General features: G+C 34.0%; 1 protein-coding gene across 1 annotated transcript in view; it reads left to right on the plus strand.

Annotated features, from left to right (window-relative positions):
• The window catches only part of trpc6b (transient receptor potential cation channel, subfamily C, member 6b), a 35,989-nt gene extending 19,452 nt beyond the window's left edge, over nucleotides 1-16,537 (plus strand). Inside the window, exons 7-12 of the mRNA XM_056478379.1 lie at nucleotides 1,989-2,253; nucleotides 7,426-7,621; nucleotides 10,404-10,607; nucleotides 11,768-11,824; nucleotides 13,259-13,334; nucleotides 16,309-16,537. Of these exons, the coding sequence (XP_056334354.1) occupies nucleotides 1,989-2,253; nucleotides 7,426-7,621; nucleotides 10,404-10,607; nucleotides 11,768-11,824; nucleotides 13,259-13,334; nucleotides 16,309-16,445 (935 nt within the window). The 3' untranslated portion in view covers nucleotides 16,446-16,537. The remainder of the gene's footprint in view (nucleotides 1-1,988; nucleotides 2,254-7,425; nucleotides 7,622-10,403; nucleotides 10,608-11,767; nucleotides 11,825-13,258; nucleotides 13,335-16,308) is intronic.
• The last annotated feature ends 814 nt before the right edge of the window (nucleotides 16,538-17,351 follow it).

The following is a 17,351-nucleotide window of genomic DNA, read 5'->3' on the forward strand; positions in this document are numbered from 1 at the left end:
TTCACCAGCGCTGCAGTGTCTCTCTATGCGTGTCTCTCTATGTAGATGCTTTCCCTGCATTCTACATCTCAAATACTGAACTCACAAAAGATATGTGAACGTTGCTTATTTCTTACACATGCTTATAACCCAAATATATATGAAAGACACTTGTCAGATTTTATTTTTAGAGAGCAGGCGTGAGGTTCAGCTGTGTCCTCTGTGTCATTTTCTGTTTCTTGAACTGATAACAGCTTTTCCTGGTGATGTGGAGCCAATCCATAAATCACAACACATTATGTTAGCTGACCAATCAGAGCCTCTTGACAGGGGGCCTTTCAGAGAAATTAGGAAATATGAGTCGCTTTCATGTTAGCTGAGTAGCTGCATATAATCAAAGTAAGATATGTGAAAAAATAACGTGATTTTCTACAAATGAAACATGGGCACACATTGCTTTGTATCTTATAGACACAACCAAGCCTTAAAAATACACTCCGGACCACCCCTTTAAATGCCTCTTTTGCTCAATATCTTGCACAATATTGTTCAGTTTTATCTAAAAGTGCTTGTGTAGTCTGTCTTGAATAATGTGTGTTGTTTAAGTATTTAAAGTAGTAAGCAGCATGGGCGTCACTAGGCCTATTTTAGGGGGGGCTGTAGAATTCGGCTCCTCCCCGATTTTCATTTTTCATTTGATCAGCAAACCACAGCTGTGCAGAGCAAGAGAACAAGGTGTGTGTTTATCGATAAATTGTTATAAAATATGCTTATTTGCAGTTCTTTGCTATGGATACACTTGTTTCACTTGTACCTCAATATCAGATAGGAGCAATGGGGTTTCCAATCTACTGTTTCCTCAGTGCTCACCTCATAATCACAGCTGTTTCCTCCAGCGAAAATGTAACTCTTAACGAACATTTTACTATTTGTATTTTAAAATGAACTACCATTATAAAACACATTATAGTGCATTACAGTGAGGCATTATCTATACCACAGTCATGCACAGAAAGTATTAAACACAGTGACAGAACCACTTAGTGAATGTACTCATTTAAACTGTCAGAGTCACTGACAGAGATAGAAACATCATGTGTTGTCTTGTATTAAAAATATTTCCTATTTTAATATTATGATATGTAAAATATGTGAATTAGCCTGTAGGTTTAAAAATATATATTTTATATATATGCCATTTAATTAGAAAAGTGGCAGTTTTATTTATTAAAAACATGGAAACAAAAATTGTACTTCAACATATAAAGTGGCTTTTACTACAGTAAACAGGTTTGTTGAGCCTATTTGGCTCATTCAGAACTCAAATCACTATGCACGTCTATACAATACAGTGGAATACTGCCAGTTTAGCATACAACCTACCATATTTGTCAAACATTTTTAAGTGTATTACTATTAAATTATTGCTTATAAATACATTAGGGTTATATATATATATATATATATATATATATATATATATATATATATATATATATATATATATATATATATATATATATATATATATATAACCCTAATGTATTTATAAGCAATAATTTAATAGTAATACAATATATAAATATATATAATTTATTGATTTATTTTAATTATTTTTTCTCATATGAAGCCCCCCTAAAATGAAAATCCTAAAATCGCCCTTAGTTTGCAGTTAGTATAGATAGATTATAGCTTTGTTATGTATAAATAAGTTTAAAATAGCTCTTATGTCCAGTGTTGTTTTAATATTCATGATTATGTTTATTTATGTAGCACCATGGACACAACATTTGATTCCACTGTATATCCACACATGACAATAAAGCAAAAACTTTTTGAGCTAAAACTTTAAAAAGTTAATACATTTTACTTGACTTGATCGCTATAATGTAGCAGCTCACACTTTTCCCACTGATGACATTTCTTTTTGAATGCCTTCAGCTCGACTTTTTGAAAGCCCTGCAGAAAAGACCACATGTTTTACAAGTTTCATCCTTTATACATTTCAGCTCGTGTCCACTGGGTACCATCAGATCCTCAGCTGATCTCTGAGGGACTTTACGCCATCGCAGTGGTTTTGAGCTTCTCTCGCATTGCGTACATCCTTCCAGCCAACGAGAGCTTTGGACCCTTGCAGATCTCCCTGGGCCGGACGGTCAAAGACATATTTAAATTCATGGTGATCTTCATAATGGTGTTTGTGGCCTTCATGATCGGAATGTTTAACCTCTACTCATACTATCGGGGAGCGAAGCAGAACGGCGCCTTCACCACGTAAGCAGTGATTCATAATAATTTCTTTAATGATTGTTTATCCTTTGTAATCATATAACATCCATGTCTTTATTGTTATATAATTACAAAAACGCCCAGAGCCTTTGGCAGCAGTGCAGAAGGACATACTGGAAGTAGGCGTTTGGCAAATTTGATTATCATGACTACAGTAGCACACCATGACCATGTGCATGTGGACAAGAGAGTGAGTAAGAGTCTTGGACTCTTCATGCTCTTGATGTTTAAAAAGGCTCAGGGTACAAAGAAACAGACTAGTAATTTAATTAAATAAGCATCACGGTGGCTAAGTTGTTTGCACTGTCGCCTCACAGCAAGAAGGTCGCTGGTTCAAGTCCTGGCTGGGCCAGTTGGCATTTTTGTGTAGAGTCTGCATGTTCTCCCTGTGTTTGCGTGGGTTTTCTCCAGGTGCTCCGGTTTCCCGCACAGTCCAAAGACATGCAGTATAGGTGAATTGGGTAAGCTAAATTGGCCGTAGTGTATGTGTGTGAATGAGCGTGTATGGCTGTTTTCCAGTACTAATTGCAGCTGGAAGGGCATGCGCTGTGTATAACATGCAGGATAAGTTGGCGGTTCATTCCACTGTGTCGACCCCTGATGAATAAAGGGATTAAGTTGAAGGAAAATGAATGAATGAATTTAATTAAATACAAGGATTTTATTAAGCACTTAAAAATCAAACCTTTTGGCTTCAAATCTAGTTGATTTGAGGCCTTATGGATAAGATTAGCCAAATCAAATTTCACTTGTTGTTGATTTTCTATTAAGTTTTGTACAGTTTTATTGATAAGAAAATTCCCAGCAGGCACCTTGAGGTCAAAACGACATCAAGAACATGTCAAAAAGGCTAATGGATTTGATGTCAATTGACTACCTTGATGTCAAACCGGCAACAAAATTAACTTATGACATAGTCATCAAAAAACACGTCAAAATTGATTACATTACTGTCCTATAATCAATTTTTGACATGTTTTGTTGATGCCAGTGTTAGAATAATGTTACTTTGACATCAACATCATTCATATGTATGGATACAAGTTCACATTGTAGGCATACAAAATCCAGTGCATATTTGTAATTGAAGCATTCAGATGATTGAAACCTTTTTTTATATTATTCTTTTAGTGTTGATATTTTGGTGGTCAACAGTGTAGATGTCAATGTTTTGATATCAAATCTATTAATATTTTTTGTGGTGTAATGGATCACAAATCTCACAGATCACATTGTGGTTTTTTAGTTTAATCTAATTTGCTTTTTTATTTATTACAAAAACAGTACTGCAAGACACTTTTGGTTTTAACAAACAGAACTTAGAACCTGTTATTTTATTTAAAAAATTAAATTAAGAAATAATCAGCTGAATAAAAATAAACTGTAAAATATTCAATACTGTGAAAAATTCGCTGTTACAACTGTTGCTAATGACGCCAAGTGTATAAATCTAAAATTATAATTTGTACAATTCATATTTATTTTTATTCTCATTTTCAATAAATAATTCAGTTATCCACTCATAAAACTTCATGTTTCTTTGCTAGATGTTTCATTTTAGAAGAATTATTCAGTGGCATATTTTTGATGGCTGGTTGTTGTCATCTTTTGGTTAAATAATGTAATTGCTACCTACAACTTTCATTTTTGAGCATCAAGTTAAATGTATATGACAGTGATTTTAATCTTTACCATAAACATCAGTGGTTATATCTAAACTATACACGGTTATCCCAGTACTTCTGTACTGTTTGACTGTTTGTAAACTAAAGACTGAATCTCTTTCTTGATTTTTGCATTTTTCAAACACAGATATGAATGCAGTGATTCGAAGGATTAACAAACCTATGCAAATCACCATTGTTTATAATTTATGTTGCGTGGGTGTTGAGATCCTGATCTTTTAATAATTAATCGTGCAGCTTTACACTGAATGCATTAATGCAGGCTAAACAAGTAGTGACAGAAAACACCTTTAATAACCTAAGAAATCCACCACATCCCGAATAACCTACCACAACTTCTTCTTCATCATATTTTACAGGAAAGCCTAAATGCTTTCATACATGGGATTTGAATGATGCAAAAGGCGATCTCTCTGCGATTGTTACAAATTTAGTAAAGTAAAAAAAATGTATTAAACCAAACCAATGATCCGTTACACCCCTAGCTTTTTTGATTGTGTTTTTTTACGCCAATGTTAAAATAAATTTTATATAATTTTGACATCAAGTGCCTGCTGTGTGTTTGAATGTTTAGAAAACAACTACGGTCCAACACCAGTCCCTAAACATAATTATCTGCAGATTGTACTAAATCATCTAACCCAGCCACCACTCCACCAAGTTAGTCATGCATGGGTTTGTTTACACTTGCCACAATTGGATTGATGATTATAAACTTTGGTGCTCACCAAACATATGAACCAAGAGCTCTGAAATGATGACTTTTGTTCTGCTTTCTGAAAAACAGTTAAATATGAATACAACATGGACCAAAACCATCTAAAATTAAATAAACAGTGAGAGAAATTAGCCTTAAAAAAATAGACCCTAAAAGAGTTTTTCTTCACAGTATGTCTGATAATGTTTTTTCTTCTGGATAAAGTCTTATTTGTTTTATTTCAGCTAGAATAAAAGCAGTTGTAAATTTTTTTAAAACAATTTTAAGGTCAAAATTATTATAAATTTTTTTTTCGATAGTCTACAGAACAAACCATCGTTATACAATAACTTGCCTAATTACCCTAACCTGCCTAGTTAACCTAATTAACCTAGTTAAGCCTTTAAATGTCACTTTAAGTTGTATAGAAGTGTCTTGAAAAATATCTATTATATATCTATTATATATATATAAATAATATACTATATAATATATAATTTTTTTTACATCTTGAAGTTGAAAAAGAAAGTTGACTGGGTCAGCTAAGTTAACTAGACCAAAAAGAACAAAAAACAACAAAATATTAATGTAAACATATCTTTAAAAGTACAGTTCAGCCAAAGATGAAAATTTGTGTTTAATTTAATCACCCTTAGGGCACTCCAGATGTAGGTAACCTTTTAGAACATTAAAATATTAATTAATATTGAATAAAACCTGTGGTCCTTGGTTATTCACATAATGCTAGTCAATAGTAATCAGTCAAAAAACAATAGTAAAATATAGCCATAAGCAGAAGTCATCAGGCCCCAAGCACAGCCCATTGGACAACTGGTGTTGACAAGACCTGAAATTGACATCAACATTGATATAATGCAAATTAAATGCCATACCTTGCTCTGGTGGACAACATTGGTACAATAAGTTGTAGTTTTAATGGACATTTTGTGTCAGCATAAAAACTTTCTCGGTCTTCTTATACAGTGGACATGAAACATAGGTTAAGATTGTCCTTTTTTCTGCTATATTGACTTTCATCCACTTAAAGCTGTCCTGAAATGAGAAAAAAAATGTAGGGTGGTGCATGGTTTTGTACTTCGGGAACAATTGAATTGGCATTGCTAACAAATTACACACAAATGGCATTGCTAACAAAATGAATAAAGACGAATGGATGAAGGCAGAGCAGAAACAAGACAAACCCTGATAGCCCCACCCTAAAGGCATCCCATGTGACCAGAGATGAAGAAAAGACATTTTGAAAGGGTTGAGAAGGTTATTATATGTGAATGAAGGGTAAATTAAAAAAAGTGCACAAATACATTGTTTATAACATGAACTACTATATATACAAATAAGAAGAGTACATTTTGATTTTATTGCGACTTCAAAGATTGACGGATCTACTCCAAATTTGGGATGTTTCATTTATAGACACTAATGACAAAGAGTTATCAAAATCATTCTGCTTCCTCCAAATCAGACAGATCCATTTGTTTGATTATGTAATGTATCATCTGGAGCCACAAGTAATAATTTTGTGATCCGGAAATGTTTTTTCTTCGACACTGAACTGTGGTTTGTGGTAATTCATTTAACGCAAGTCTACAACAACCATCACTGTCAATCAAAAATTTGTGTTTGAAACACCTTAAAACTGATTTGTATATTTTCTAAAAATAAGTATACGCAAAGTATTTGCGAGTGTTATGTAGAGTAGATGACCATGCTGAACTTACAGAAGCATCAAATGTTTTCAAGTCTCAATAGGTCTCACCAGCCCTTTTATTAGGTACACCTCCTTTTGCCTTCAGATCTGCCTTAATCCTTGGTGGCATAGATTCAACAAGATACTGGAAATATTCCTAAGAGATTTTGGTCCATGTTGACAAGATAGCATCAGGCAGTTGCTGCAGATTTGTCGACGTTGACACGATGCTCAATTGGCTAAGAAAATATGCCCCGTTACACCACCACTAGCCTGAACCATTGATACAAGGCAGGATGAATCCTTGCTTTCATGTTGTCGATGCCAAATTCTGACCCTACCATCTGAATGTTGCAGCAGAAACCGAGACTCATCAGACCAGGCAACGTTATTCCAATCTTCTATTGTCCACTTTTGGTGAGCCTGTGCTACTTGTAGCCGCAGTTTCTTGTTCTTCTGCTGTAGCCCATCCACCTCAAGGTACGACATGGTCGATGCATTCAGAGATGCTCTTCTGCATATCTCGAGTGGTTATTTGAGTTACTGTTGCCTTTCTATCAGCTCGAACCAGTCTGATCATTTAGTCATTCTCCTCTGACCTCTGTCATCAACAAGGCATTTGCGCCCACAGAACTGCTGCTCACTGCATATTTTCTCTTTTTCAGACCATTCTCTGTAAACCCTAGAGATGGTTGTGCGTGAAAATCCCAGTAGATCAGAAGTTTCTGAAATACTTAGACCAGCCCGTCTGGCACCAACAACCATGCCATGTTCAAAGTCTCTTAAATCACCTTTATTCCACATTCTGATGCTTAGTTTGAACTGCAGCAGATCGTCTTGACCATGTCTACATGCCTAAATGCATTGAGTTGCTGCCATGTGATTGGCTTATTAGAATTTGCGTTAACGAGCAGTTAAACAGGTGTACTTAATAAAGTGGCCGGTGAGTGAATAATGGGACCCAAAAGAATAAGGAATTACAACTTAATAACAACAGCAGATCTTGTAATGTTATTTTAACAGGCGCTGATGAATGAAGTACTTTTATGTTTGTTCTTCTTCTCCAGTGTGGAGGAGAGCTTCAAAACTTTATTCTGGGCTATTTTTGGACTTTCCGAGGTCAAGTCTGTCGTCATCAACAACGGGCACAAATTCATCGAGAATATTGGCTACGTTCTTTATGGAGTCTACAACGTTACCATGGTTATCGTCTTACTCAACATGCTCATTGCTATGATCAACAACTCATTTCAGGAAATTGAGGTAATCACATTCTGAAATGAGATCTGTAAAACGACCAGACGTTTGGATTGTATAGTACAGGCAGGCCAGGAGGAAATGTCCAGACACCATCATTTCCCATTCGTATTCCTTTTCAGATGAGTTACAGGTTCTTTATTGTACTCTAACATTGGTTAAATGCAATCCAAAGTCTTCTCTGGTTACGATAGAAATCGATTATCATTGGATTTATAAATTACAGCCTTTTTGTGTACATAGTTGTCCAAACTGGACCTTCATAATGTATTACAGTAGCATCCAACAGTGAAATCAAATGGTCACGCATTGAATGAAACATGTACAAGAAATATAGTTGCTACTGCAAATTAAGAAAGCCATTATTAATCCTATAAAACCCAAGATTAATTGCGGCAGAGAGGTCTGATGAGGTAACAGGAAACAGGAGCCTATTTTTGGGTGCATTTGGTGAAATTTATTGCCATCTGGGGATCTCATTATCTGACCATTGCTAAAATGTCAACACACTGCGCTGCCCTTTACTGTTTATCAGTGCATTTACAAATATAACAAACTCCAGTTATATAATTTAGTACATACGTAAACATAAGATTGTTATCCACATTTTTGTTTCTAGACATCAGATTGGTTACAGTGTGAGAAAAGAAATGTTGAATGAATTTCTATGAAATAGCTATGGGGTGTAGTGGAGGTTCTGTGTCTCAGTAAAGGTTTCAAAAACACCTAACTTGATCATTTTTAGTTGAAGATAAAATCTTTTGTTGTAGGATTTAAAATTAATAGTTTAATCAATATCCAATAAATAGTTAGCTTAAAATGTATTTGTGCTGTGTTTGTCTGTATAAATGCTACTTAATTGATGTATTATGCCACAACGTTCACATATTTATTTAGCTAATTCACACATTTTAGCAGATGCTTTTAGCTCAAGCTACTTACCAAAAAGAGAGGAGCTAAAGCAATAAAAACTAGATAAAAATTTGTCTAGGCAAAGCCTGAGGAAAAAATGTTTTTCAAACATCTCAGTTTGAACTTTTTAAGTTTAAAAGCTAAAATGTTTAGGCAACATATATTTGTTTACATATTGTTTTATTGTGTTACTAGCAGATTTTTTGTAGATTGTGTACATGTTAGCATGTTGCTAGCATGTTCCAGCATGTTCCTAACTTACATTAACATGATGCAAGGATGTTGCCGAAACATTCTGGCAAGTTTGCTTAAAACATATTGTGCTGTGTTTCTCTTTATAAATGCTACTTAACTTATGCTATAAAAAGGCTGTTAGGCTGGTTTTACAACGCATGAGCGGCGCGTGATAAGCAAGTAGCCTGCTTTTTTGGCGCGCATGTTAACTACCGCGACTCGCACCGGCAGAAGAGCAGCGTGTGCGAGAGGCGCGCGGGTTCTCTGCGCACACGCGGAGATGCGTCAATTTGCTTTTTGATTAAACACATTGCTTTCACCAGCGTTGGTTCGGTTGCACATAGAGAATAACATCTTTATTTCAGAATTACCACTCTTAATAAATACACTTGCATATGAAGTAAATCATATCTCAATGCATTTACTGGGGCACTGGCGATTTTTACTGGGGCACGTGCCCCAGTAAATTGGGTCTAGCGACACCCCTGGCTCAAGCTATTTACCAAAAACAGAGGAGCTAATAAAAAAAAGATTGAAAATTTGTCAAAGACTAGCAAATTTTTTTTTTTTTTTCAAATCTTTCAGTTTTAAGTTTAAAAGCTAAAAATGTAAATCCACTGAGGCAACATAAGTATTAAATGTGTTACTAGCATGTTTCTTGCAGATTTTGTACAGTTTGCATTTTGCTAGCATGTTGCTAGCCTGCTCCTAACAAACATTAACATGATGCAAGTCCAAGCTACTTACCAAAAAAGAGGAGCTAAAGCAATAAAAACTATATTCAAAATTTGTCGCGACAAAGACTGGCAAAAATTGTTTTTCAAATCTCTCAGTTCGAAGGTTTTACACTGGAAAACTAAAATGTAAATCTGTTAAGGCAACATTCATGTTTTAATGTGTTATTAGCTTGTTTTCTGCCGATTGTGTACATGTTAGCATGTTGCTAGCATGTTCCAGCATGCTCCTAACAAGGCATCATTCGTGTTTTAATGTGTTACTAGCATGGTTTTGCTGATTGTTTACATATTCCATGTTGCTAGCATGTTCCAGCATGCTTCTAACAAGGCAACATTCACGTGCTAATGTGTTACTAGCATGTTTTTGCTGATTGTTTACATGTTCCACATTGCTAGCATATTCCAGCATGCTCCTAACAAGGCAACATTCACGTGTTAATGTGTTACTAGCATGTTTTTTGCAGATTGTTTACGTGTTAGCATGTTGCTAGCATGCTCCAGCATTATGCAAGGATGTTTTAGCTTGTTGCCAAAACATTCTAGTATGTTGCTATTATGCTACCACACTTATCATGGTAAAAGAATGTTCTAGCACACCCTTATGAATGTTAACAATTTTACTAAAATTGTGGCAACTACGTTTTTGATTGATTTTTTATTACTACTTGTAATACTATTTTCTACAAATGCCATCGATGAACTATGGTTAGTGGAGAAAAACCATGATTAATTAGTGGTTACCTTTACTACAGAAAATGCTTTGTTATTTATGGATACATACATGCAGATAGTTATCTGTCTCTGGCTTAAAAATATTTCAATGTAAACAAAAGCAATACAATTAACACATGACAAATAAATTGCTATTATTGTGACAAACAATAGATAATATATCTTTCTGACAGGATGATGCAGATGTGGAGTGGAAGTTTGCCAGGGCGAAGCTGTGGTTCTCATACTTTGAGGAAGGAGGGACGCTCCCTGTGCCATTTAACCTCATCCCCAGCCCAAAATCAGTCATCAGCCTGGCTATGAGACTCAAACGCCACCTGCTGATTCCCCTGCACAGACACAAAGAGGACCTAAAGGAGGATACAGAGCTCAACGAGGTGTGAGGCTCTTTAAATCGGGGTTTACAAATCTGTTATTGTAGAGTTTACCTCTAGTCCTAAATAAACCCACATGAACTAGCTATACAATCTCCAGACTGGAAACATACAGGCTAGTGTGTTGAAGCTGATTGGAATGAAAGTTTGGAGAACACTGGCCCTTCCGGATCAAATTTGTTTACTTCAGTATTCAGAAATTAATCAAAATGCAGTTTCTGATTTACTAAATAATGGTCTGTTGGTGGGCGTCACGGTAGTGCATTTGGTAGCACGATCGCCTCACAGCTAAAAGGTTGCTGGTTCGAGCTTTGGCTGGGTCAGTTGGCTTTTCTGTTTGGAATTTGACATGTGGTCGATGTGGTATAATTGAATTGGGTATGCTAAAAGTGTATACGTTTGAATGAGTGTGTATGGATGTTTCCCAGTGATGAGTTACAAGTGGAAGGGCATCCGCTGCGTAAAACATATGCTGGAAAGTTGGTGGTTCATTCTGCTGTGGCGACCCCAGATTATTAAAGGGACTGAGCCGAAAAGAAAATGAATGAATGAATGGTCAGTTGGTGTAAGTGTACGTGTCCTACAAATATAATATTGTTTTATTAGTATTTGGTGCCCTCTTGTGGTCAGACAACAAGGATAGCTGGTTACACTTTATTTTTAAGCTGTCTTTGTCACACCAGTTTTGTACACTTACTATAACTACATGCAACTTAGCCTTAAGCTAACACATAACCCTAACTATATAGTAAGTATAGTATATTTAAAGAGATAGTTCACCTAAAACTAAAATGTTGTCGTTAACTCACCCTTCACTTCTTCCAAACCAGTTTTTCTTTGTTTCTTGTGTTGAACAGTTGTAAAGTTGGAAACCTGTAACCATTGACTTCTATAGTATTTTCTTTTCAGCTTTCTTCAAAATATCTTCATTAGTTATGAGAAACTCATAAAGGAACCGCATGAGGGTGACACTCTTAAATTACACTGTATCAACATTTCGTTGCCTTGTACTTGTACATGTGTAATGACAATAAAGTTGAATCTAATCTAAAAAATCTAATCAAGGACACCATAAAATAAAGTGTAACTAAATAGCTTTCATTGGTTGAAAAACTAAATATTTTGACTAAATTCTGACCTTGAAATATGTTTTTTTCTTCCAGGCTGGAAAACAAAAAGAGTCCAGTGAGAAGAATTCACCTCATACAAGTCGTTATCAGGTATTACACACATTTGATTGACTTTACATTCAGTATTAAATGACATATTACAGTTAATATGCAAATACAGTTAAAGTAAAATATCATTAGCCCTCCTATGATTTTTTTTCCCCAAATATTTCCCTAATGATGTTCAATGGAGCAAGGAATGTATTTCCTATAATATTTTTTTTTTCATCCGCAGAAAGTCATATTTATTTTATTTCAGCTGAAATAAAAGTAGTCTTTAATTTTTTTGTTGCATTTTAAGGTACCATTTTTGGTATTTATGGTAATATTTTACCATTTTCAATATTATTAGCCCCCTTAAGCAATATATATATATATATATATATATATATATATATATATATATAATTTTGATATATTACTTCTGAAAACAATACAATATGTTTTACTTGTTTAGAAAATGCTTCTGGGTTTAAGAATTTTTTGATATTTGGACAAAAACTGTGTAAGTATGGAAAAGTATAAACTGTGATATGCTGACTTCAAATGCAAATATTAATTGAGCAAGATTTTCCTGTTTGAATCCTATTTCATCTTAGTCAATGCACTGCAAAAATGCTTATCTTATAGTTTTTGGCTTATTTCTATTCCAAATATCAAACAAATTCTTAATTCAAGGAGCATTGTCTACACTGTAAAAAAAATCCTGGTTGCCTTAAATTTTTAAGTTGAATCAAATTAACCAAATTATGAGTCCATTGAACTTATATTATAATAAACTAACTTAAAACAGCTTGTGTAACTTAACAAATTAAGTTAGAACATTATTAACTTACAAGTTCACAATATTGATTAAGTTACAATGGCCTAAAAACGTATGATGTCAGAACTAATTGATCATATAATTTTTTACAGCGTAGACAAGCATAAATTATTGTTTGTTTTCAGAGTTTCTCCTTAAAGCAAGCAAATATTTAATTTTCTTAAAGGCAGATTATTTTGCTTGTTTTAATATATATATATATATATATATATATATATATATATATATATATATATATATATATATATATATATATATATATATATATATATATATATATATTCTACAGAACAAACCACTGTTATACAATACAAATATCTAGTAAAATATTATGTGCAGTATGTCATCAAATTTAACAGGAGGGCTAATAACTCTGACTTCAACTGTATGTGTACAAATAAATGTACTTTTTTAATGCAGATAAAATTATTAAAATATTATCTATGTGTTACAAACAGAGCATCATATTATCTGCAAGTACAATTTTATGAATGCATTTAATATTTGAAGTGCGCCGCATGTTGATATTCAGTATAGATAAAGCACACTTCTTTTTCATTATGCAGATGAAAGCTGAAAATCATATGTTTAATAATAATATCTTTTTTTTTAATCCAACAGAAATGTCAAAATGAATGTGGTGCTCTTTTTTGTTTCCTCAGAGGATCATGAAGCGGCTAATCAAACGATATGTGATCAAAGCACAAACCGATAAAGAAGGAGATGAGGTTAATGAAGGTACGGTGTAGATTATATTCATTGTAAATACGCTGTATTTACACAAGCACATGTTTAAACTAATAACACTGGTTTTGTCTTAATTCTAGTCCATATATATATATATATATAAGGTTTTCATTAAAACAAGCTAAATAATCTGCCTTTAAGAAAATTAAATATTTGCTTGCTTTAAGGAGAAACTCTGAAAACAAACAATAATTTATGCTTGTCTACGCTGTAAAAAATTATATGATCAATTAATTCTGACATCATATGTTTTTAGGCCATTGTAACTTAATCAATATTGTGAACTTGTAAGTTAATAATGTTCTAACTTAATTTGTTAAGTTACACAAGCTGTTTTAAGATAGTTTAATATAATATAAGTTCAATGGACACATAATTTGGTTAATTTGATTAAACTTTAAAAATTTAAGGCAACCAGGATTTTTTTACAGTGTAGACAATGCTCCTATTTAACAAATTAAGAATTTGTTTGATATTTAGAATAGAAATAAGCCAAAAACTATAAGATAAAACATTTTTGCAGTGCATTGACTAAGATGAAATAGGAATCAAACAGGAAAATCTTGCTCAACTAATATTTGCTATTGAAGTCAGCATATCACAGTTTATACTTTTCCATACTTACACAGTTTTTGTCTCGTTTCAAGTCCAAATATTTAAAAATTCTTAAACCCAGAAGCATTTTCTAAACAAGTAAAACACATTGTATTGTTTTCAGAAGTAATATATCAAAATTAAGTGAGTTTTACTGAATAGTCTGCCAATGGGCTAAGGTAATCTAATTTCATATTATTGCTGCTTATGCCATTGGCAAATTATTATATTACTTATTAAAATTAGAAAAAATATATAAATTATTAAGATTAGAAAAAAAAACTCATTAATGGGCACCTATGATGAAAAATAATCTTTTGTAAGCTGTTTGGACAGAACTGTGTGCGGGTATAGCGTGTCCCCAGTCATATTGGGGTGATATAAACACAATAAGTCACTTTTTAAAATTTCCTGACATTATAATAAGACCCAAATCCCTCCCCTTTTTTCGGCCCACTGCAATGTGATGCAGGAGTGAGGTGGCAGCTGCATATTTATATGTCTCCGTACTAATGCATATAATCATATCAACAAAACAGGATGTGCGCAAAGCAAATGGGATTTAAAGATCTGTTCCAACTCTCCGTGATCATCTGCACCTCAAAAATGAGTTTTAAACGTTTTAGAGTTTTAAAGTTTTAAAGTTTTAAAACCGTTTTTAAAACAGTGCATGTTTGTAATAAAGATGGTAAAATTGTTGTAATTCATCACCATAGCTGCATGTCAGTACACTCTTAAAAGAAATGGCTCTATATAGAACCAAAAATGGTTCTATCAAGTCGCTTCATATATGGAACCCCAAAAAGGTTGGAATCAGGAGAGCTGTTGAATCCTGGTTGGTGTGGGACATTTGGATTTCTGTAAAACAATATTTCAATGTTGAGTAATTTTAACCAATAACCATAAGTCATCAAATAGAAGTACAGTTATAATTAATAAAATTAAAGTGTGTGTGTGTTTGGGGGGAATATAGGGTGTAATATACTGAAGGGGTAGTTACTGCTGGTGGTTTCTACTGCTGGTCCAATGAGACTGGCATAGAGCACTTCCTTCTTTTGGGCCATTTCTTTTAAAGATCTTTCTGTGTTCTTCACCAAGTCTTTCTATGCAGCATCCTTAATCCAAAACATTTTTTTTACCTTATGTGTAAGTTTCCAAATTACCCATTTTCAGCAATACAAGTTCCTTAAAGTCATCATGAACTCAAGGTTTCAATTGAATAACATACAGTGATGCATTTTCAAGACCGAATGCTCAATAAGAAAAATTATGTGCACAAAGTTGATTAGAGTTACAGTGTAGACAACTGTAAAACATTTTAGAGTTTTAAAGTTTAAATTGTTTTTAAAACAGTGCATGTTTGTAATGAAGATGGTAAAATCGTTGTACTTCATCACCATAGCCGCATGTCAGTGTACAAAATAAAACTTATTTAATGTCCACAAACTGGGATTCTTTTATAATTGTATACAATTTGTTCATTAACATAACGGATATCCATACAGCAGTGGATCTTATCGTGTATCCTGTCACATTTGCTATGCAAAAACAGTGCAAAGTTAAACGCGCAAGCAGTGTGTGTGTGTGTGTGTGTGTGCATGAACATTGTGTAACGACATTGTGTCTGACTCATCATTGCAGAAAGGCTTGAATTAACGCCACAACAAATACATCAAATAATAATCATTGGGAAAGCTCTTACTGTAGTATTTATCCAAAAAACATTATGAGATCTGCTTCCTTCATGTCTGTCACTGTGCTGTTTATCTGAAGCAGCAGGAAATGGAGACACACATCAGAGCCATAGGAAGTGATCTCTGTGGCTTTGACAGGCATGTACTGTAGGAATGGTGGGCGGGGAGAACTAGCTCATTTGCATTAAAGGTAAAGCAAAGCAAAACAGCTACAATGTGCTCAGAGCTGAAAATTCCAATATTTTAAAAGGTTCAATAAACAATCTGATGGGTATTTTGAGCTGAGGCTTTACGGACACATTCTGGAGACAATGGCTTATGTTAAATCTTGAAAAAGGAGTAAAATAGGTGCTCTTTAATTTTGACATATTATTTCTAAAAACAAGACAATATTTTTGCTTGTCTAGAAAATGCCTCTTGATTTAAGAATGTCGTTATTTGGACAAGAAACAAGACAAAAATGCATTAAGAAAAGTTAGAAAAGCATTCGTTTGCAGTGCGATAGTTTAACATTTTTAAAATAAAAAATATATAATTTACTCATCCTCATGTCTTTCCAAACCCATAATACTTTGAGCTTTTATTGAACAAATCAGCACTCAAATAATTAGATAAAAAAAGCAGTGGCTTTATAAATGTTGTTGATGTTGTACACATGTTCACTTTGTGATTTCCAGGGGAGCTAAAGGAGATCAAGCAGGACATCTCCAGTTTACGCTTTGAGCTCCTGGAGGAAAAGTCCCGTCAGACAGAGGAACTAGCAGAACTGGTCAGACGACTAGAAGAAAGACTAATCAGTCAATACAAAATATAGTTTTGTCTTTTGGTTCTCATTAGATACTCGCTATGGTGACACAGAATGATTACACTGGTATCTACTCTGTGTAAAATCTGTTGTTTAATAGTTTCCTGCGTTTTGCGATTCATTTTCTATTTATTTACATTTTCATATTGCATTATGGGACCTTGATCTCTGCTCTGATGACTTCTATATTAAAATTTTACAAGAAACATTTTGGTTTGGTCATGTAAATTACAAGATTATAAACCTAATATTAAACCAAAATTAAGTTAAATCTCATTCAAATCTCAAAAAGGGGTGACACGGTGGCTCAGTGGTTGCCTCAAAGTAGGAAGGTCGCTGGTTCGAGCTTCGGCTGGGTCAGTTGGCATTTCTGTATGGAGTTTGCATGTTCTCCTCATGTTTGCGTGGGTTTTCTCCGGGTGCTCCGGTTTCCCCCACAGTCCAAAGACATGCGGAATTTGTAAATTGGGAAGGCTAAACTGTCTTTAGTGTATGTTTGTGAATGAGTGTGTATGGATGTTTCCCAGTGATGGGTTGCAGCGGGAAGGGCATCCGCTGGGTAAAACATATGCTGGATAAGTTGGCGGTTCATTCCACTGTGGCGACCCCTGATTATTAAAGGGACTAAGCCAAAAAGAAAATGAATGAATGAATGAAATTGGCCGTAGTGTGAAACATACGCTGGAATAGTTGGCGATTCATTCCACTGTGGCGACCTCTGAAAATGAATGAATGTAATCTCAAAAAAGCTAAAACAGTTAAATGTTCAACACCATCGGTCATCAGAGCAGAGGTCGAGGTCTCATAATACAATTCAAAAGTGCAAATAAATGTCTAACAAATCATAATTAAAATGTTCATTAACTGATACATTTTACAGTATATTTGTAGTTTCATGGAATAAAGTACAGTTAT

The sequence above is a fragment of the Danio aesculapii genome, chromosome 18 (genome assembly GCF_903798145.1).
Source record: "Danio aesculapii chromosome 18, fDanAes4.1, whole genome shotgun sequence".
NCBI lineage: Eukaryota > Metazoa > Chordata > Actinopteri > Cypriniformes > Danionidae > Danio > Danio aesculapii.